This window comes from Lacerta agilis, chromosome 1, assembly GCF_009819535.1.
Source record: "Lacerta agilis isolate rLacAgi1 chromosome 1, rLacAgi1.pri, whole genome shotgun sequence".
Lineage (NCBI taxonomy): Eukaryota > Metazoa > Chordata > Lepidosauria > Squamata > Lacertidae > Lacerta > Lacerta agilis.
The window spans coordinates 91,247,394-91,268,331 of NC_046312.1; the positions used below are offsets into that span (position 1 = coordinate 91,247,394).

The 20,938-nt window shown below is 42.8% G+C and overlaps 2 protein-coding genes across 2 annotated transcripts; one reads left to right on the forward strand and one right to left on the reverse strand.

Moving 5' to 3' along the window:
* Window positions 1-1,871: 1,871 nt before the first annotated feature.
* Window positions 1,872-10,064, reverse strand: DTX3L (deltex E3 ubiquitin ligase 3L). The gene is made up of 5 exons (XM_033163361.1): window positions 9,727-10,064; window positions 7,473-7,720; window positions 5,507-7,066; window positions 3,335-3,552; window positions 1,872-2,639 (listed from the first exon to the last, which is right to left on the reverse strand). Exons 1-5 carry the CDS (start codon window positions 9,914-9,916, stop codon window positions 2,570-2,572), a joined length of 2,286 nt encoding a protein of 761 aa, XP_033019252.1. The 5' UTR covers window positions 9,917-10,064; the 3' UTR covers window positions 1,872-2,569.
* PARP9 (poly(ADP-ribose) polymerase family member 9) lies at window positions 9,915-20,937 on the forward strand. Its single transcript, XM_033148151.1, has 11 exons — window positions 9,915-9,983; window positions 10,045-10,185; window positions 13,478-13,514; window positions 14,551-15,368; window positions 16,130-16,360; window positions 16,456-16,674; window positions 17,186-17,261; window positions 17,703-18,059; window positions 18,714-18,859; window positions 19,269-19,446; window positions 20,405-20,937. The coding sequence occupies exons 1-11, from the start codon at window positions 9,915-9,917 to the stop codon at window positions 20,740-20,742; spliced, it is 2,610 nt and encodes an 869-aa protein (XP_033004042.1). The 3' UTR covers window positions 20,743-20,937.
* The last annotated feature ends 1 nt before the right edge of the window (window position 20,938 follows it).

A 20,938-nucleotide genomic window follows, 5' to 3' on the forward strand; every position in this document is an offset into this window, starting at 1 on the left:
CATCATAGTGACCTAACACAGTACTGCTCCTCCACAGTCCACTGCCAGTCTGCAGCACAGCACTCATTTTTTGTCCTGACTGCAAACCATATCAAGAGAAGTGGAGTCCATAATCTTATAATAAAAATGCTGATATTTGCTCTTGTATTATTCACTGTTGTAAGTTTGTCGATTTCCCCCACCACCACAAGAGCTACTACTACTACTACTGTTCCGTATGGAACAGCCTGAAAATGCACTACAATGCAGACCTAAAATGAAATGTTACAGGCATGTGAAAGTCTGAATGCAGCCCTAGTTCAAAACAAAAACTTCCAGAATGGCATAAAATCTTTCATTCCAATTTTTAAAAAATATCATTTCATAAAACATTGCACCATTCCTCTTAAGAATCAAGATTCACAACATAATCAATTTAATACACAAATTGTTGATTCTAATTCATAATTGGTAGCATGTCCCCCAAATAAGCAATAGGAGTTATGACCATTTTCTATCTTGCTGTTACTGTTGTGTGATTCTATTTTTCTGGTATATTAGATCAAGGTACTTTTACTCAACTAGTATTCCTCTTTTCTTGCTTAAGTAGTTCTTTCAATCACTACTGAAATGTTTGAAGTTAATGTACATTTTCTTGTCTTTAGCATGTTTATTTACCTTGCAAACCTGTGGCCCCTGGAAGAATATCACATGGGTAAGGGTTCCCCATTTGTGCCTGCTGGCCCAAAGGTTGAATTTTGGGTGTACCAGGGGCCCAGTCACAAAATGGCTGCCTCCCATTGCAGGAGGGAAACCATCATCAAACGACTGAAGACTGAAGAGTGCCACTTAGCCCTCCCTTTATGGTCTTGTTTGCAAATTAACATATTACCATATATACTTGAGTATAAGCCTAGTTTTTCAGCACATTTTTTGTGCTGAAAAAGCTGCCCTCGGCTTATACTCGAGTGAGGCGGGTGGTGGGGGTGGCGAGAAAGAAGCCCTTTCTCTCCACTCGTGCCGCCACCCGCTCTCCCCAGTCAACCATTCCTTAAGAAGTGTACAAGAATGGCGGTTCTTTACTCTCCCCAGGCAGCTTGTTCCATTCCTGAACTGCTCGCATAAATGCAAACTTGGCAAAGGAAGAAGCAGCCCAAAGGGTTGCTTTTGGGCTGCTCGTTCCTCCTCCTCCTCCACAGCGGCAAAGGTGAACCGGCTTAAACTCAAGTCAATAAGCTTTCCCAGGTTTTTGTAGGAAAATTAGGTGCCTCGGTTTATATTCGGGTCGACTTATACTCAGGTATATACGGTAAAATGCGGCTTACCCATATAAATAAGAATTGTATGCTATTACTCTTCAGCATTTTCACTTTTAAAATTAGATACTCCACCCTCTCTTAAAAACAAAGCAAAGCCCTGTTAGCAGGCAGGAAAATGTCACCTCCTCCCCAAAACTGGTCAAGGAAAAAGATCTTAAATGAACAAAAAACACACCACAGACACTATTTAACTAGCATATAGAATTTTACTTATTTTTAAGTCACATTTCACAATTTGCTGATGAATATACTTTAACCTTGCCAGTTTAGTGGCAGCAGCAAGCTAATAGAATCTGTTGCCTCATGTCACATTACTACATTTTGTGCTATGTGCCATAGACTGAAGCAGAAAACGCACACAAAATGTATCACTATGCCTGCAGGCTAGTGTTAAATGGAAAGAAAGAAAGAAAATATTGCTCAGCCATTTGATTTTCAAGAGGGGGAAACCAATCAAGGGCATAGTTTTAATAGTCACTTGGGTTCCAGATTTTGTTTTCTTGTGGGACAATGATGCTCCGAAGACAAAATAGGACACAAACTTCAACCTTAAAAGTAGTAAACTTAGGTTGCACAATATACTTCAGTCTGCAGATAGCATTTATCTAAGTTTTACTCAGAGTAGACTCACTGAAATCAGCTAACAACCAATTTAGTCCCATTAAGAAAATTTAGTTGAATACTACCCTATGGCCCCGAACCATTTTTATTGGTTAGCTTTTACTTAAGAATCTTCACAATGCAAAGAAAGAAGGCAAAACAGCCCAGTTCTACAAAGGTGAGAAAAACTAAACTTCTTTCCACCCAGTTATGCTGCAAGTGGTAGTAGTAATAAGCACACAGAGAGGAAAAAATGTTAACAGCTTAATCATGCACGCTTCTACTAAAAACTGAGACCAAGTGACTTCAGCAGAACTCTGAAAATCAAGGCCCGCTGCAATCAATGGGGCTGGACTCCATGAAATGTGATTCGGTCTACAGCAGCAGTGTGGAACTTGTAGCCCTTGAGATGTTGAACTCCCTCCAGCGTGGCTAACTATCATGGTTGATGGAAGCTGTACATCTTGTGGGCCACAGTTTCCCCATCCCATTCCCCAGCTTTACTTAACAGCACTGCAACAGATTTTTAACATGTTATTCAACAAGTTCTGCAATTCAGAATTTTGTATTGGATAAGCAGAAAATGTTTCTGAAAAAAGCACCCATAAGCTAAATCCAATTGGCACATCTTTGGACTGGTACAGATTCTGGACAGTCGACTGAAAGAGCGTTCATTTAATTCCTTTCGCCTTCAGTTCTTCTCGAACACGTTTCAGGTAATCTGGATCGGGGTAGCCAAAACTAGGAGAGAAAGAGTTTTGTTTGTAAACCAAGCAATTACCCAATGAAGAGAGGCGGTTGTCTAATATATCTATCAAAATACCGTGTACTCAAATATTGGAGAAAGTGTGTGCTGACACCACGGCGGCCCAAGAAAAAGAACTGCAAGAATCTGCAGTTATTTTAAGGTGAGGATTTGAATGTAACATTTGCGCCTTGGCTTCATGAATACTTAAAGAACATGTACACAACATGTGCCTCGTATGGCATGTGTTAAGCTGGGGTGGATGGCAGCTTGCTGCTGCAGCAGCTTTCCACTCTCTTGATTGCCTATAGTGCAGGAGGTCTATAGGACAAGTCGACTCCTAGCCAAGCAGTAGGAAATTGAAGTAGACTGGGCACTGGGCTAGACACAGGACTGGATTATTGTGATTAATCAAAATACTCAAAAGAAGCACTATGTACATTATATATACTATTGCAGTTTGAGAACGTGGCATGCCTCCTCAGCATGCGACTAACAGACAAAATCTGACTGCTGTTTGGATCATGGCAAAACGAATAGCTGTGAAATGTGAATAAAAAAAGTCTGATCACTGTTTAAAACACTGTTTCCAAAATGGTTCCTATACTTGAGTGAATCTCCATCAAAATCCAAGCTAGAACAAGATTACATTCAGAAGTGCATTATTGGCACTTAAACAAATATAACACACCTGCTTGCCCCTCCAGAACAGCTAGTTTTGTGGTGAATGTCATTCCAGGTAACAACATTCGTTACACCGGTTGTACGTGACTGGCCAACTGTGAAAATCAACTTCTGATCAAAGGCCTGTTGAAGCAACTTCAAAATTTCTCTTCCTTCTGGATTATCAGGTAAATATGCTGTCCGACTTGTTCCGGTGAATGGTCTTCCTGGGTTTGGGTGGCTTTCCTGCAAAGCAAAGGTATTAAAATAGGTGAAGTGTTACACTTTACTTGCCATATATTCCGCAAATGGCAGGGTAAGCACTTCTGCTAGATCCCAAGTGTTTATCTAACCCAGCATCTTGCTTCCAACAGTGGTTAGCCAAATGGTTCTGGCAAGGCTCCGAAGGATGGCATGAACAAACAGAAGGAGGCTATCTTCCAACTCCTGTGTTTCAGAGGAATCGTGAGAATACCATTTTTAGCTCCCATATCTAAGAGACCTCTTATCACACCTTGGGGTAGTGACTCTGAATATTTAATTGTGTTGGGCTAAAGAATTACTACAACCAAAGTTACAATATGTTTTCAATACATATATCCACTCCACAGACACCTCTGTGATGATGGTGGCATTCAAATATCCAGTTCTTCAATAAAAGAGAAAAAGGGAGACCAGATTGTGTCATGTATCCTTTTAGGAGATGCCTTTGATTAGTCGCTGATGGTATGTGCTCTATCAGAATGCCTCACATACCAAAGAATTACTTGCCTGTGTCCCAAAACTGCTGCCACAATCAATGTCATTGGGTGTGACTTTCCCATGTTTGTGACAGAAAATCTGTTTACACCATTCATAATTCCATATGCCTCTACCCCCAAGATGGGCAATCTGTGGCTGTTGGCCTAATTTCATTTAAGTGGCAAGGATGGACAAATGGGAAACAGCAGGTTGTCCAGAAAGGAATGTGGCCATTCAGCAGAAAAAGGTTCCCAACCCATACCATAGAAGGAAGACGATTTTTATTTAGCTAAGCCTTTACCAAGCTGGTAGCCTCAGACAACATGGCAGGGCTGACTGGTTGGGAGTTGCAGTCCAAACCACCGGGAGGGCCATAGACTGGCTAAGGCATAGCCCTATGGTTGAGTGAGACAAACCATTCAAGTTCTGTGGAACAACAAATGTTCCTGAGGCAAGAAAGGATGTATGTGGAATAATGGCAGATTCTGCATTTGGGGTAATTCACCGTATTTTTCCGCTCCATAGGACGCTCCAGACCATAGGGCGCACCTCGTTTTTAGAGGAGGAAACCAGGGAAAAATATTTTTCTGGTTTTCCTCCTCTAAAACCCATGTTGTTGTTTTTTGAGAACCAGCTCAAAGTTTTGCAGCTTTTTTGCAAAGGGAAAAGCCCTGCTTTTTGAGGATCAGTTCAGATTTGTGCAGCTTTTGTAAAGGGGGAAAAGCATTGCTTACAAACCAGTAAGCACCAGTACAAACCAGTACAGACCAGTAAGCACCAGCAGGTAATAGGAAGCAAGAGGAAAGCAAACCAGTACAAACCAGTAAGCACCAGTAGGTAATAGGAAGCAAGAGGAAAGCAAACCAGTAAGCACCAGCAAGTAATAGAAAGCAAGAGGAAAAGTAACAGAAAGCCCTAAATGGCTGAAAAACTCAATTTCCCAGGATCCTCAGCCCTCCCAAAGGAACTACTGTATAAGGGGCCTGGGCGGGGCAGGAAGGGAGCTAGCTCCCTTATCTCTCTCCCCCCCCCCCCCGGATCTCCTGCAATCAGCTGTTGAACGGGTTCCTTTCAGTACTCTCTTTCCCTCTTGTTAGCCTTTAGCTCTTTCTAAAACAGAAAAAGCAGGATCTGCCTTTCCCCCCTGGGCAATTTGGCTCCAGGGACCATGCATTCGCTCCATAAGACGCACAGACATTTCCCCTTACTTTTTAGGAGGAAAAAAGTGCGTCTTATGGAGCAAAAAATACGGTAAGCTCCATCTTGTTTATGGCTCTGCTGCTCTCGCCTTCTGCAGCTCCCAAACTCCATTCCAACAGCATGTCACTAGTTTTGCCTGTGCATGCAGCGATACAAAGTCTTAAAAGGGTATTATGAGCAGATATAAGGAGGGGCTGCTTGAACTCCCTCATGCCATTCCAGTCCCTCTTCAGCCCCCAAAGTGTTCCCTGTGACTTACCGTTTGAATGCCACCATGTATGTTATATGAAATTACGATGGTGCCATATCCATCATAACCAGGAAGTGACGTTCGATATTTCTGGATGTCCATTGTCCCTGGTGGTTGGTTTCCTTCCACCTTCCCATAGGCCACATTACACACAGGGCAAACAGGCTTGTATTTCAAGGCCTGTTCAATGCACTCAGTACAAAACTCATGCTTGCATTTGGGCAGCACTTTCTTTTGGTGGATTGCGTCCCTGCAAATGCTGCACATATCCTCTTGTTTGACTTCCATTTCCTTTGACTCCTTTTGCTCCCTGGGAGGAGGGGAGTGCATTCTGGGGGCCCCATTTTGCTCCAAATATGCATACGCACCTTTATTTTCTCCAGAGCTGGCACTAGGACCTATACTTCCTACAGGTGGATCAACATCAGTTTCCAGAAACCTCATGACGTGCTTTTCAACAGAAAGCACATGCTCTGGAATACCACGTAGAATTAGATTATTATTCTTTGATATACGCATTGATACTCTGGGATTTTCTTTTTGCATTGCTGAAAAGAAGTTGTCTAGTTTTCTTCTCTGATCAAGATTCAAGGTGATGACTTTTTCCTTGGGCTGGGCTGAAATCGCCTGATAAAAATGAACAAAGCTCTCATAGGCTTGTAAACATGAATCTGAGTTTGGATACTTCCTATGCTTAAAGAAAACATATACTTTCTGTTTGTTGTTATCATACTCTGCCAGTGCTTCAGTATTGTACTTTCGGTTTATATAGTCAATTTCTTTACCCAATTCTGGTTGCAAGAATGTAAATGTCTTGAGATCAAATCCAGGGTCAGTTTTAAAAGAGTAAGCTTCAGAAGCTTCAGGTTTTTTAACAAACTCTCCTGCCTCTAATTCTTCTATTGCACCTTTAGCAGCTGAAATCTCCTTTGCAGGGCCACGGAGAATCAACGTATTTCCCTTTGTTTTAGCAAGGACACTCTTGAAACGGAGGTTTAAAATCTGCTGTGCTTTAGCCATCTGGTGGCTGTCAGCAAAAGACATTCTCTCCTGTTTCAGATCTGCGGTCACCTTCTGAAACGCTGTGACAAAATTATGCTGAGCTTTCTCTAGGAGGCTAGGGTCCCCAACAGAAAAGAAGCGTAGAGAAGCCAACCCATTTCCACATTCTTCACTAGTCAGCTTTACGCTGAACTTCTGCTCCAGTTCATCAACTTGTTCCTTGCAGGCCTGACTGAAGTATTCAAAGATAGCTGAAGGAACCTTGATATCACACACATCTACATCATTCTTCCTTCCTTCCTTCCAATCATCCATGGGCATCTCTCTCAAGGTTTTTGGCCCTTTAGGGTGTGAAAATTCATTGTTGCGGTGGTGGGGGCCTCCAAGGAGCTTCTCAAAATGACGGTGTAACTTCTCAATGTCATCATAATCTCCTGATACCTTTTCTATGCCAGTCTGCCTTGAGTGCACATCTATTTTTAAGGTGGGACAGACAGTTGTCACCTGACTTCTCTGCTCTTTTGTGAGCAATTCAGTATTCAAAGTGGCAGATACGCTAAGAAAGATCTGAAAACAAGAAAAGAGAGAGAGAAATTCAGTTTTATTAAAACACATGCACACAGGGCTTCTCCAAATCCCCTATGTATTGAACATCCCAATTTGCTTGTACAAGACTTACATGGAAGTTAGATTGCTCAATAAAGACGAGACAAATTCATTCTGATTTACTTGTGGGAAGGTTATATGACAATTAGCATTTATTCTAATTTGCTTGCGGGGTGTTTATACCTTTCCCAGTTTCTCCTTCTTTTATTCAATGTTCAACTGCCTGATATTAATGATTCAATTATCATCAAATAAATGGGTAAAAATAGCCAATTGAAGAAAACAGTGAAGATGCAGTTAACCAGTACTGGAGGAAGAGGGGCTCAGCTTAGACGTTCTGAAGTTCTAGGCCTTGGTGGATTCTTACCTTTCTGGTCATGCTTTCCAGACCACCTGCAGATTTTTCTTTCAGCTTTTGCTCTCCAAAATCATTTGGAAGTGACAGAGTGCTTGAAGCAGAAAACGAGCTTGCTGCTGAGCTCTTCAAATAATTTGCCAGTGATGTTTCCGTCACATCCATCATTGACACCTCAGAATCTGGAAGGATATTTATCTTTACAGATCTTCCAAAAACTTCTATGAAATGAGGTCCAGATATCTTCACCTGTTTCTTCACTAAATTGATTCAAATAAGAAACATATGTTATTGCTATTTTGCTTATAATGATACTACGTCACATTTTTGCACCAAGATGTCTCAAAACGGCTTACATAATAAATGTAAAAGTTATGTATGGTATATCTGTTTTGGTGATATTCATATCACAAGCCTAAGAAACTTTAATTCTGAAGCCACAGTTACACCGGGTGATATTTGATCCCACATAAGCCAGTGTAACTCAGTCAAAGCCAAACTCCCTCTTACTCTTCAGAATCTCTCATTTTCTGTGCTGAGACAACTTCCCAGGCAATAGACAAATCTCAACCTGCCTGACAGGATTTGCTGGGACTGGTGGTCCCTTTTTGAACACGGAAGCTACATGGAAGCGAGTGATGTTGCTTCATTTCCAAAACAAGAGAAGGCAACTAGAGATTGCAGCCTCCCATTTCAAAAACCTTTCTCAACCCCTTTTCCTAAGTGTTTGGCAGCTAGTTGCAACAGTCCAGTGATGAGGGGAAGGCACTCTGCATATGCTCCGAGTCCATTGTTTTAAAATGTTGGCTTCTTTTTCTTTCACTTCAAGGTATTTCCATGAGGTCCCAGGCCTAATCACTTCTCTAAATGTGCTTGCCAATTTCTCCCTCCCTGCTTTTTGGCAGGGCTCCATGGCCTTTAACAGTTAAGCCAGGGATCTAACTTCTTTTCCAGGGATCTAACAGGTGAAGCTTAACCCCAGTATAGAAACTCAAGAGAAAGGGAAAGCTTTATCTGCAAAAGTTCTGCCTGTCATGCAGCTGTTGGGTGGATCAGAATGAATTTTTTTTGGGGGGGGGGGGTGGCGGCATGGAAGGAAATAACAGATGAAGCTTGGCAAAAAGGGGTATTCATACTAAGGGCAAAAAGAAAAAAGAAAGCTGGAAAAGTTAAGAAGTAATATCTTCTCTTCTGTGGTCTCTGTTGCGCGGCCTTCCTCTGGGTCCCAGCCTGCTTTCTTGGAGCACTAGCCATGCTTCCACTCCCTCCCTCCCTCTCTCTCCTTGCACTGTGATCCCCTACAGGCTTACTCAGGAGTAAGCGTTAGCAGAAACCCCTTCCTCCTGCTGCTGCCCTGCCCACCTGTGGGCATCTCCTGCACAGGCATGAAAGGACCTCTGAGGGGCATCTAGGCCAACCCCCTGCAATGGGGGTACCTCAACAAGAGCAGCCACAACTTAAAAGAACATAAGGTTTCCCTGCTCCATTTACACCTATTGTGACACAGAAGGTACACCCCCCCCCAAGCCCCATCCCACCAATCTCTCCCTTTTATCAAAGGGAAGGGGAGGGAGGCATGAAAGCAGAGATAGCCTGTTTTAATTTTTTTAAGGTTCATTTTTTTTTAATAAGAAGGGAACAGGAAAGCTGTTTAGGGGGAGCCAACATAAACACCCCCAAAATAAACATAAAACAATCCTCCCCTTTTATTTTTTGCTAGTGGGGGTGGGTGCAAGGGAAGAAAAATGGAACAGCAGCACATAATGATGTATAGGGTTGGGGAACCAAATGTGTGAAAAGACAAAGGGAGAATCGGGAAGAGTTTATGGGTAAGGAGGAAAAAATGGGGAGACAGAGAGAAGGGAGGGAGGGAAGGCAGTCCAATGTAGCTCACAAACATGCAGAATGGAGCAAAAGAGGCAAGACAATTCCCCACCACCAACCACCCTCAACTTTGAAGCAACAGCCTCTGTCTGGGAGAGCGAAAGGGAGCATCCTGCTTTCTGCCGGCTTGGTAGCTCAGTCACAAGCAGGCAGAATGCAGTAAAGGGGGCTTTAAAGGCATGAAAAAGTGCCCCTTCTTCTTCATGAGCAAGCTGGACAGACAGGGTAGCTTGCAGAGATGTCATGCAGGGAGGCTAGGCGAAAGGGGAAACTCCTTCCCTGTAGAGATTTACCCCAACTTTACTACAGGGAAAGGCCATGCTCAACGGCATGGAGCCAAGTACACCACCGCCCCGTCGGGGCCTGGTAAGCCTCCAGTTACCTTCCTCCGACAGGAATTGCACCGAATAGACGTCCCGCTCACGATCCAGAACTCGCACTTCGCATTCGCCGCCCCCGGAGCGTTTCCGGGATTGGAAGTGGACTTGCAGCTTGAACTCGAGCCTCTCCAAGCCCTTCTCTTCAGGAAGGAGAAAGACCTGCACAAAGAGCGGAGCAGGAGCGCCGGCCATGGCTGACCGAAGCAGGGGAGGCGAGGCTCGGTCTTTCACTTTCGGTTCTTCGCCAACTCCCTCGGAGGCGAGTCTGGCTCCTCCTCCTCCTCCTTTAGGGCGCGGCGGAATCCGGCGCTCGGCTCTAGACTGCGTCGCCGCAGCGCCTCCTGCCGGCCCATCCCTGGGAGCCAAGAAGGGGTTACGGAGGAGGCAGGTTGGCCGCTTTTCCGGGAAGGCTTCCTCGCCGCTTGCCTAGCGAAGCCGAACGATGGGCAGAAGCTCAACCGGTGAGGCGGGTCCGGCCGGCCCCGCACGCCCGGTTGCAGCTGAGAATGCTTGTACACTTGTACGAGAGCGGAGGAAATGGGTGAGGTGAGATGCCCGAGCTCAGGGCTCGTTCTCAAGGCGAGACGTTTCGTCCAGGGGTGGCCAATTCCCAAGAGACTGCGATCAGTCACAGAGTTAAAAACTGGATCACTACCCCCATTTTTGGGGTGCACAGGTCAAAGTTGCTGAGCTTTTTTTTTTAGGAAGGAGGAAGGCCCATTTGGGGGGGGGGGGGTCGGGGCAAAGTTGTTGAGTTTTTTCAGGTTGTAGGTAAAATGTTGAGCTTTTTTTAGGGGAGCCCACAGTTGTTCAGCTTCTTTGGGGGGAGCCAGCCAGTGATCTACCACAGACGTCCAGTGATCTACCGGTACATCACAATCTACCTGTTGGACATGCCTGGATCACGATCTTGACTTCGTTCATTGAATTGCTCCTTAGTACCTCTACTTCCTCCTCTCGGAATTGCTGAAGCGAATGAAGGTGCAATCCTATACTCCTTTATTTAGGGATAAGCGCCACTGAACTCTGCATGAACTAGCATACCCCCCAACGTTTCTCTGATGAAAATAGGGACGTTCCATTCCATCATTATAATTTTACTATTTATACCCCCCCCCCCACACACACACATCTGACTGGGTTGCCCCAGCCACTCTGGGCAGCTTCCAATTTGTATAAAAACATAATAAAACGTTAAACATTTATAAAAACTTCCCTATACAGGATTGCCTTCAGACAGCTCAGGGGTCAGATAACTCCAACATTTCTCCAATTAAAATAGGGACATCCTAAGGAAAAGTGTGACATTCCAGGATCAAATCAGAAACCGGGACAGCTTCTCTAAATCAAGGACATCCCTGGGAAATTGGGACACTTGGAGGGTGTGCACTGTAACTCCCTCCACTTAAATCTAGAATCGTATAGTGGTGGTAAAAGGGGGGTGGGTGGGAATGCAAAATAATAGAATCTAATAACTAATTCCAGGGATCATCTAGTCCAATCCCCTTGCAATGTAGGAATATGCAGCTGTGTATGGATCGAACCCGCAACTTTGGCATTATCAGCAGCACATTCTATCTGGCAGTCCATCCTTTTTGCATTCTAACTGGTGGTAGCCATGAAAGGGTGTTAAAACTGTAAGGTATTTTTATTTGCCCTGATCCTTGCGGTTTGGGATAGGAATCTTAGGCCAACCATATTTCTGTAGTGGGGTGGTTCCCTTTTATTTCTATTCAACACCTTCCAAATTAGTGTGGATTAATTTTTAGCCAGGCAACCCAGTCCTAAACATGTTTACTAAGCTGTAATTCCCTTGTGACATGAAGTAACATACTGAGAGCTAGTTTCTTGGAAATGACAAATATGTATCAGTTGGAAGCTTTGGGCCCAGAGGACAGGACTATTGAATACTGTTAAGAGTTTGGGGTAGGGGGAAGTAGGCTGTGTGCAGAGACCCTTCTAACCCCTGGATCCTCAAACAGTCAAACCTCGGTTCCCAAACGGCTCAATTTTGGAACGTTTTGGCTCCTGAATGGCGAAACCCCGGAAGTAAATGCTCTGGTTTTCGAATGTTTTTTGGAAGCCGAATGTCCGACGCAGCTTCCGCTTGAGTGCAGGAAGCTCTTGCAGCTAATTGGAAGCTATGCTTTGGTTGTCGAACGTTTCGGAAGCCGAATGGGATTCTGGAATGGATTACGTTCGACAACCGGGGTTTGACTGTAAGCATTTTTTTCTTTTTTTAAATCAGAGTTGTGGAAATCCTAGATATTCTTAGACTCCAGTTCCCATCAGCCTCAGCCAACATCGTGGATGGCTTGGAGCCTTGGAGTGAGGAGAGCTGTGGGCCGCAGGATCCCCACCCCTGCTTTAAAGGACAAGAAGATTGTGATCTGGGAAGCAACTTGACAATGGGGTTGAAGTTCCAGCAGGGGTCTCCATGGCAACCAGGCCAGAGGATTCCAAGGCAGGCCAGTGTGGCAAAAGCAGCTCCTTGCTGCTTACCCCAGGCCAATGGAAAATGGAGGAGCAAAGCAGCAACATCTAAGAGGGGACAAAAAAAGAGGGAATTCAAGATGGGGAACATGATGAAATTGTTGGTAAGTCAACACAAAAGAAAAAAAGACTGAAACAGAGGTTTTATAATGATAATAATAATTTATTATTTGTACCCTGCCCATCTGGCTCTGAGTCGTTGAAGTGCGTTGAGTGGAAATGACCAGGCTGGGGGGAAGGGGAGCAGGACATTTTATTTTATTTTTTTGATTGAAAGAAACAAGTTGCTCTGAGGCCTGCCTCAGGTTCAGAATATAAACATGACACATGATGAACAAAACCCCAAATGTCCAGTAATCCCTTCAGCACCTAATTCCATTTTGGGATAAAATGAGAAGCTGGAGGATTGATCTTTACTGGCATATAGTGCATACAGTCACTGCAATCCCAATCTCACTTAACCTGGGAGTAAGACCTATTGAATGCTATAGGATTTATTTCTGAATAAATCCTATAGTATTCAATAGTGACTAGTATGGTCCCTGGGGTATGGTCTGAAGGCAAACCACATATGGACCCCATCAGCATTGGCATTCTGCTGGCTCTTGAAGATGACACACCTGTTTAGCCAAGCCTTCCCTTGAATTTGAACTTATTCATATAGTTTAAATTGCTCTTCTAATTTTTATACTGTTTAATGGGCTGCTTTCTTGTACATTTTAATTATGGATGCTTTTAATACAGTTTATTAATTTATTGTATTGTGAATGTGAACTGACAGCTTTGTTTTTTTCCCCTTTTCTGTGCTTTCTCTTTAATAAATTTGGATCAATAATCATTAAAAATTGATTCCCGGAATGCTTTAATAGAACTGATTTATACAGTAGTGTATTTTAATTACGTATGGGTTTTATAATTGGTTTTATACTTGTAAACTGCTTAGAAGCCATTCTGGCATGTAAGCAGCATATTAAAAATAAACAAATGTTGAAGCAAAGCAGCTCTGGGTTTAGTCAGTGCCTGCATGGGGTACCATACATGTATGCTGCCTTGGCTTCCATGATGAAAGAACTGCAGGATATAAATGTAAGAACATACAGTAATTAATAGCATTAGCAATATAATACTGTTTTTACTGAATTATTTTCACAGAGGGAGAAGTTAAGGCTTTATGAATGAGGATCACATTCCACAAACATTAACTTCTGGGACATTTGCCAAAGTAATTTTGATTTCATTTTTTGTTTTTTGTTTTTACAGACTTCCAGTTCTGAGACTCCACAAAATGACAATGCAGGTAGATAGTTCACTTGATAACTTTCATTGCAGATCAAGTATGGGAATCCTTCAGAGGTTGGGGGCTCCATGTCAACTATCTCTGGGGCAATGATTATAAATAGGTTTCTGCTTTTCAGAAGTTGCAGAGGAAAGTCTACGGGAGACAGGGATCAAGTTTCTCTCCAGATTCCTATACTGCAGGGTTTCTTGTACTTTTGATCCACCTTCTTCATCTGTCCTTCTATTCACGTGGAGCTGTGCATGCATATTCTGCATATTGGGCGAGGGTGTGTGTGTGTGTGGATTATAGCCAATATATCCTTCTCTGCAGCTTCCTCAATTACTGTAAAACCAGCATAGCAACAAGTCCACATTTTGTGATGTGATGCTGGAAAATAATTGCTCTAGGCGTTATAGTCTCTCAACAACTTTTCTATAGGGGCTGTTAGATACAGTGAGGGGGGAAGTATTTCGCTGGATTGATTGCTTCTGTCGACAGGTGTCTTTTGTACAGGTACTGTAACGAGCTGGGATTACAGGTAAGGCCTCTCCCTTACAGCAGGTGCTTCTAAACTCAGCTCGTTACATACAGTGAAGATACCAGGTAGCCTGACATCTGGCTGGTTGATAGGGGATCAAATACTTATTTCACTCATTATAATGCACATCAATCTCTGACTTTTGTCTTCTGGATTTCTGGTGGTTTTCCTGTTGTTATTCTGTCGCTCACAGCTACAATAAACCTACCATTAAAATTATGGACTGGTCATTTATTCGTCAGAGGGCAAACGGGCAAATTTAGCAGGGGATCAAATACTCCTCCCCCCCTCACTGTAGCATTATTGAAAGAGATCCAACATTTCTATTGGTCAGTTGGGTTGAGAGGGCATTTTGCAGTTATAATATATTGGCAAGTAATTTTATCTTCCTGAGCCATTTTGGTGTGGGGGTGAACAGAGAAATCTAAAACATGTGCAGGTAGAAAGGTTTTATGTAAACCCCCCCCACCGCACCCATAAAACCACAAAATATGTACTTTGTTTTGCTCCCCCTAGAGATGAGAATGCCAACAGATGAGGAAATGTTATCAATTCCAATCAGTAACAATGTTTATGCAATTCTTAAGAGGAGAGAGAACTACCTGTGTAGTCTGCTCGAAAAAAAGTTTGGCTGCATAACTGTCCTAAAGAGCATAAGGAATCCCACTGAAGTGTATAGGAAAAGCCTGAAGGAAGGAATTGAAGTTTCTGTCTGGGTAGATGATCTTACAAGGCACGAGGCCGATGCTTTGGTGAATGCAGCCAACGAATACCTGCATCACTTTGGAGGCCTTGCATTTGCCCTCCTGAAAGCTGGAGGGCCAGAAATTGAAGAGCAGTGCAAGCATTTCATTGAAAAGAACGGACCGCTCAGCCCTGGCCAAATTGCCGTCACTAGTGGAGGAAGACTCCATTGTAAGCAAGTCATCCATGCAGTGGGCCCAAGATGGTCAGAGGAGCAGAGGGAGGAATGTTGCCTCAAACTTGAAGCAGCCATCATCAATATTCTGAAATATGTCAATGCTCCAGAAAACAATATCAAGTCTGTGGCCATTCCTGCCCTGAGCTCTGGAATCTTCAACTTCCCGCAGGATTTATGTGCTCAAGTAATCGTACGGACTATAAAGAATTTTATTCAGTTAGCTCCATTATTTGGTTACTTGCAAGAAATCCACCTCGTGAACATTGATGAGACCACAGCTGAAGTCATGAAAAGGGCGTGCGAAGAGCTGCTAGGCACCAACGATGTCGTGCCTCTGGCGGAAGCAGCAGACTCCATCACAGTCAATGATCTCTCTCTCCAGATAAAGAAGGGGAAGATAGAAGCACAGCAAGTAGGTTACTGCGTTCTTACAGGTGATATGGAGAGGGTGAATATTCATTACTTTTCCCCATTAATTGGGTTTTTCAACGCTCACAAGTACCAGATGAGCAGTACTGTGTGAAAACACATTAGGTAAAGGTAAAGGGACCCCTGACCGTTAGGTCCAGTCGCGGACAACTCTGGGGTTGCGACGCTCATCTCACTATTGGTCTAGGGAGCCAGCGTACAGCTTCTGGGTCATGTGGCCAGCATGACTAAGTTGCTTCTGGCGAACCAGAGCAGCGCACGGAAACACTGTTTACCTTCCTGCCGGAGCAGTACCTATTTATCTACTTGCACGTTGATGTGCTTTTTTGAACTGCTAGGTTGGCAGGAGCAGGGATCGAGCAACAGGAGCTCACCCTGTTGTGGGGATTTGAACCGCTGACCTTCTGATCGGCAAGCCCTAGGCTCTGTGGTTTAGAATACATCAATGATAAAAACAGAATAAAAAACATACTGACAGCCTAATAATAAAATAGTAATCATAATAACAGTCCCCTCCCCCACACTTTCACATGCCATAGATTATTTAATAGCCATAGGCCTGGGTAAAGAGGAATGTTTTTGCCTGGCACCTAAAAACTTGTAGTAATGGCACCAGGCGAGCCTCTCTGGGGAGAGCATTTCACATTCGGGGAGCTACCACATTCCCCAGAGAACCATGCATGTAAAAATCATGCATAGATTCAAAATGAAATCGTTTCTGATTCTTACATCATTCTCTTCCAGGCTGCCATTATTATTAGCTCTGTGACTGCACAAGATGATCTCTCTCAAGGAACCATCTCAAGAGCAATCCTCGAAAAAGCAGGTCCAGCTATGCAGGAGCAATTTCTCTCTGAGTTACAGAGACTTCCAGCAGATAACCTTAAACTCATATTCACAAAAGGGTGCAATATTGACTGCGAGTTTGTGCTCCATGTGGTATGGCCACCTTACAGTGAATGCAACGCACAGGAGGTGATGACTTTTCTTTCTATTAGCTTTCCATTTCACTGAATGTGTGTGTGTGGGGGGGGGGAATCACCATTATAACTACTTTCCTCCTCCAACAGGCACTAAAAGCTGCAGTTTCTAAAAGTCTTCTCAAGGCTCAAGAGCAGCAGTCCTCATCAGTTTGTTTTCCTCTCCTTGGGATTGAAGATTTACACATGCCAAAGGATGAAGTGGTAGAGATTATGGTGGAGGAAATAATACACTTTGCAGAGGAATATCCTGGGAAGAAGCCAGATGTATTCATTGTGGTTCCTCCAGATGACAGTGATGTTTATGAGGTGAGGTTCTGAATGTTCATGGCAAGTAGTTAAAGATTGGTCATCTAATAAATGCATCTCTCAAAAACATTTTTTCTATAGTTTTATCCCTGGTTTCCACTTATTGGTGCCCTCCAAATATTTTGGAAAACAACACAACTGTGGTCAGCTCCAGCCAGTATGGCAATGGTCAAAGATGATGAGAGCTATTATCCAACGACATACTAGATAGTGCTAGATTGGAGAAGCCTGGGTTATCACTTGAGATAGGCACAATGCTCAGTTTAATTTGGGAACTGTCACTACTGCCCATTATACTCATTGCTTGGGATTATACTGCTCCAGGTCTAATCTTGGACGTGGATATGAAGTAAATGGTGATGGGTTTAGCTTTCTGCAGTGGAAAATGACCATTGTTATTAGTTGCTGAAGATTCATAGTGCTTTGTACACTCCATCCTAAACTGGCACAATAATGCTTAGAACTGAGCCCCCAAAAACAGCAATTGTGTGTGTTTTCTCTCTTTTTAAAGGCTTTCTTCACCAAGCTTATGTCAGTCAAAAACAAACTGGAAGAAAAGATGGACTGCAGCAATATGGATGGCATGGGTAATAAATAAATAAATAAATAAATGGGATGGTTAAAACTGGTTGAGATTCTCTGTATATATTTAAAATGTTTTAATGTTTGACCACAAATAGAACATGTCAGGAATATTAGAAAACTAAGTTTTATGTAGGTTTTAATGAGGGACTTGAAAAATGAGAGAAGCTGAAGAAGAGGCAGGGAGAATTAGTAGAGTTGGTAAGAAATAATTATAGCAAGGGTTCAATTTAGATTTTAGTAGTGGAACAGGGTTTCAAAGTCCACTTTTGGTTTTCTTGTAATTTCAACCAATTAGCCCTGTCAAGCAACAGAAAAATAAATTCCCTCCCATCATCTATCTGTGTGAGGCCTTCAAATATTTGGCTATCATCTCACCTCTTAATTGCCCCTTCTTCACGAGTCATTCACTAACCATTGCAACACCTACCAATAATATTTTTCAGAGGTACAGACTGACATACAAGCCACTGGAGGTTGTGAAAAAAACGGACCATTTGTGGAACTTATTGGATGCAGCCAGGAAACGCTGGAGGAAGCAGGACTGTGGCTCCGAAACATCATACAAGTTGAGGAAACTCACCGGATCGTTATACAAAATTATAACCTTCTCAACCTTGGCAGTGGTCAGCCAATTGAGCTGTCTCATCTCCAGCAGCACTTTGGCATAACCATAGTGGAGAGTTTGACCGGGGAGGGTGCAGCCCTCGAGATCGAAGGTTCCCCCCGAGCCGTGATTGATGCAACATTCGCTATCGAATTCATGCTGCAGACTACAGCCAAGCAAGAAGTGAAGACAGACGGTACGTGGGGCTGTATGTACATAAGCACAATGCTGTTATGAAAAATATGTGAACACCTGCTAAGAAAGTATATGGTGAAGAATTTGTACAAAGAACAGTTTGAAATCATATAGGCAGTATCAGTTGCTCTCCCCACCAGGCCATTTCCATCGTGCAAGTGGGTAACCAAACCCTTCCTATACATCACTGTCACTATTCCTGTACCCACCTGGCCCATTGAAAGCTGAACATTTTTATTAATTATTATTTATTAAATTTGTATACTTTCCACAACACGTTTTGAAAGGGCATTGGATGTCAGTCAGCCAAAATATTTAATTATTATTATTAAATTTGGTGAAGAATTTGGCTTTGCATTGGAAAGCCTTTTAGACTCAAGTAAGCTCCCGCATGTGATTTAGAACCCTGAGAAATCACAGTAAGAGGTTATAGGATTGCAGCCGCAAAGGATTTCAGTTGTCGCTGTCAAAGGAAATATTACCATTCTTGTGAGGAAGGGGCCTTTATTAAACAAGGAACTCATTGTGCTTACTCTGTTTTTCCATTTTAATAAGCAAATAGAAAACCAGGCATTACCAGTCTCCAGTAAGCTTACAGTTAATTTTCCATTCTGAAAGTTGCACTACTATTCAGTATTTTATTACCTGCATCTAGGACCTTTGAGAAACTCTCCTCATCAAGAAGGCCACACAGAAATGGCGAGTAAATACTGTTACCAAGTCACTCCGATAGAGTCATATCTTCAAGAATTCAAGGACAAAGAAAAACAGCTTGAAAAGGCTGGCCTCCGGGTTCTGAAGGTAAAGAGATGACCAGTGGCAAAGTAATTCTGAAAGAATATTGTGATGTTTTACAAATATCCAAAACCAACAGGAATATAGGAGGGTAAAATCCAAGTCAAAATGATTATTAAAAACTGATAGGTTTTTACCAATATCCATATATTGGTAAAAACCTATCAGTTTTTAATAATCATTTTGGATTTGGATTTTACCCTCCTATATTCCTAAATCAAATTCAGACCACGTTATTTCATGTACAGAATAAATTGGAACCGTTTGGTCTTTTTTCATCCTGGAATTTCTATTTTAAAAACATACAAAAAATGTACTAATCAAAATAAAAAATGTACTTAGCATTGGAACAGTATGTATTTTTTAGTGTTGCTGCTATTGAGCTGGGCACAACTTACTTTCATTTTCATTGCAGATAGAGAAAATATGCAATCCTCTTTTAGAATCTACCTTCCAAAGGATTAAAATAAAAATTGAAGGAAAAAATGCTGGAATGCCAGTATGCCATAGGCTATACCATCGTGTCCCAGCTCAGTACTGTAGTCTGGTGTGCAAAACGGGATTTCAGAAAACATACCCTTCCTCCTTACAAGGTAAAGCATGCATATACCCAGGAAAAGCAAAAAAACAGAAAATCAGATTATCTTCAAACAATTTGACTGCCATGTTGATACATTAATCACAGGTGTTCAAGTACATTCATTCAAAGCTTAGATAGCTAGCTAAATAAAATATAAAATCAAGTGGTACCTATCTGGTTCTTACAATTATCACTATTGGCCTCACAGTAAGATTTAGCTTTTCCTCTGTAAACCCTAAACTGATCTAGAGCATGGGTAGGCAAACTAAGGCCTGGGGGCCGGATCCGGCCCATTCGCCTTATAAACCGGAATCAGCATGTTTTTACATGAGTAGAATGTGTCCTTTTATTAAAAATGCATCTCTGGGTTATTTGTTGGGCATAGGAATGCGTTCATTCCCCCCAAAAATATATAGTCTGGCCCCCCACAAGGTCTGAGGGACAGTGGACTGGCCCACTGTTGAAAAAGTTTGCTGACCCCTGATCTAGAGAAAGAGTTAGACTGCAGTGTCCATTGCTGCCACCAGGGCTGGCATAGCTAGTTGGGCAGTGTGAATCTGCTGCCTCAGGCGGCAGAAGTCCCTGAGGTGGTGCCCAGGTGGGTGCTCCGCTTGCCCCACTGCCTCCACTGCTGGCATCAGTGCAGATTTCACACAAGATCTTGTAGTGTGCACAAAATCTCATCTGAAATCAGCGCCACTGCTCCACCAGTAGCGGTGGAGCAGCACTTCCCATCTTGTCTCAAGCAGCAAAATTGGATGTGCTGCTCCCGATTGCCACTATGTTTGCAATTGTTAAAATAATTATAATACCAGCAGTTTCCCAGCATGTCCTTAAGGCTTGTTCAGTTCCAGTCAGGGTGTGAGTGGGAGCAGACCAAGTCATATTCAGAAGCAACTGGTCTTGCATACTGCTACCATAATGAAAACATGTCTCTGTTTAAACAGTCTGTGTTTTGCATTGTTTTCCAGACCAGAAATATGGAGCTGGCATCTACTTTAACAAGAACCCCAGGAACCTTGTAACAGATACCAAGGAAAAATGTGAAATGGACCACTTGATCTGCGTGTTTGAGGCTGAAGTTGTAACAGGCTCTTATACAAGGGGCAATCGAAGCTATGTTGCACCACCATTAATTAGTGCAAGTAGCATGAAACTCTATGACAGTGTTGTTGACGATATTCACAACCCTGAAATCTTCGTCATTTTCAATAGGGAGCAAGCTCTCCCACTGTATTTGTTGACTTGTTCACTGCTTTGGAATCCAGTGCAGAAGACCCAGTTGGAACCATCAGCTCAGAATCTATGAGGCCTTAAAGTTCAACAAATGATAGGTACTAGGTTCTATGAGTTAGCTTTAAGTAATTTATGTATATGGCAGTTCAATGCAGTGAAAAATCTTGCCTCATTGCAATCTCAGCATGGGAAGCTATAATTTGATTTAAAAGAGATCTGCTGCATTCACAATACAAGTTCTTATATTAAAATGCCAACTTCAAACCATC

Coding starts and splice junctions, on each gene's coding strand:
- DTX3L (XM_033163361.1), bottom strand. CDS start 9,916: ATGGCCGGCGCTCCTGCTCCGCTCTTTGTGCAGGTCTTTCTCCTTCCT. Junction 7,067..7,472: donor TGGAAAGCATGACCAGAAAG/GTAAGAATCCAC, acceptor TCTTGTTTTCAG/ATCTTTCTTAGCGTATCTGC. Junction 2,640..3,334: donor TGTTCTGGAGGGGCAAGCAG/GTGTGTTATATT, acceptor TTTCTCTCCTAG/TTTTGGCTACCCCGATCCAG.
- PARP9 (XM_033148151.1), top strand. CDS start 9,915: ATGGCTGACCGAAGCAGGGGAGGCGAGGCTCGGTCTTTCACTTTCGGT. Junction 13,515..14,550: donor TCCACAAAATGACAATGCAG/GTAGATAGTTCA, acceptor TGCTCCCCCTAG/AGATGAGAATGCCAACAGAT. Junction 16,675..17,185: donor ATGACAGTGATGTTTATGAG/GTGAGGTTCTGA, acceptor CTCTTTTTAAAG/GCTTTCTTCACCAAGCTTAT.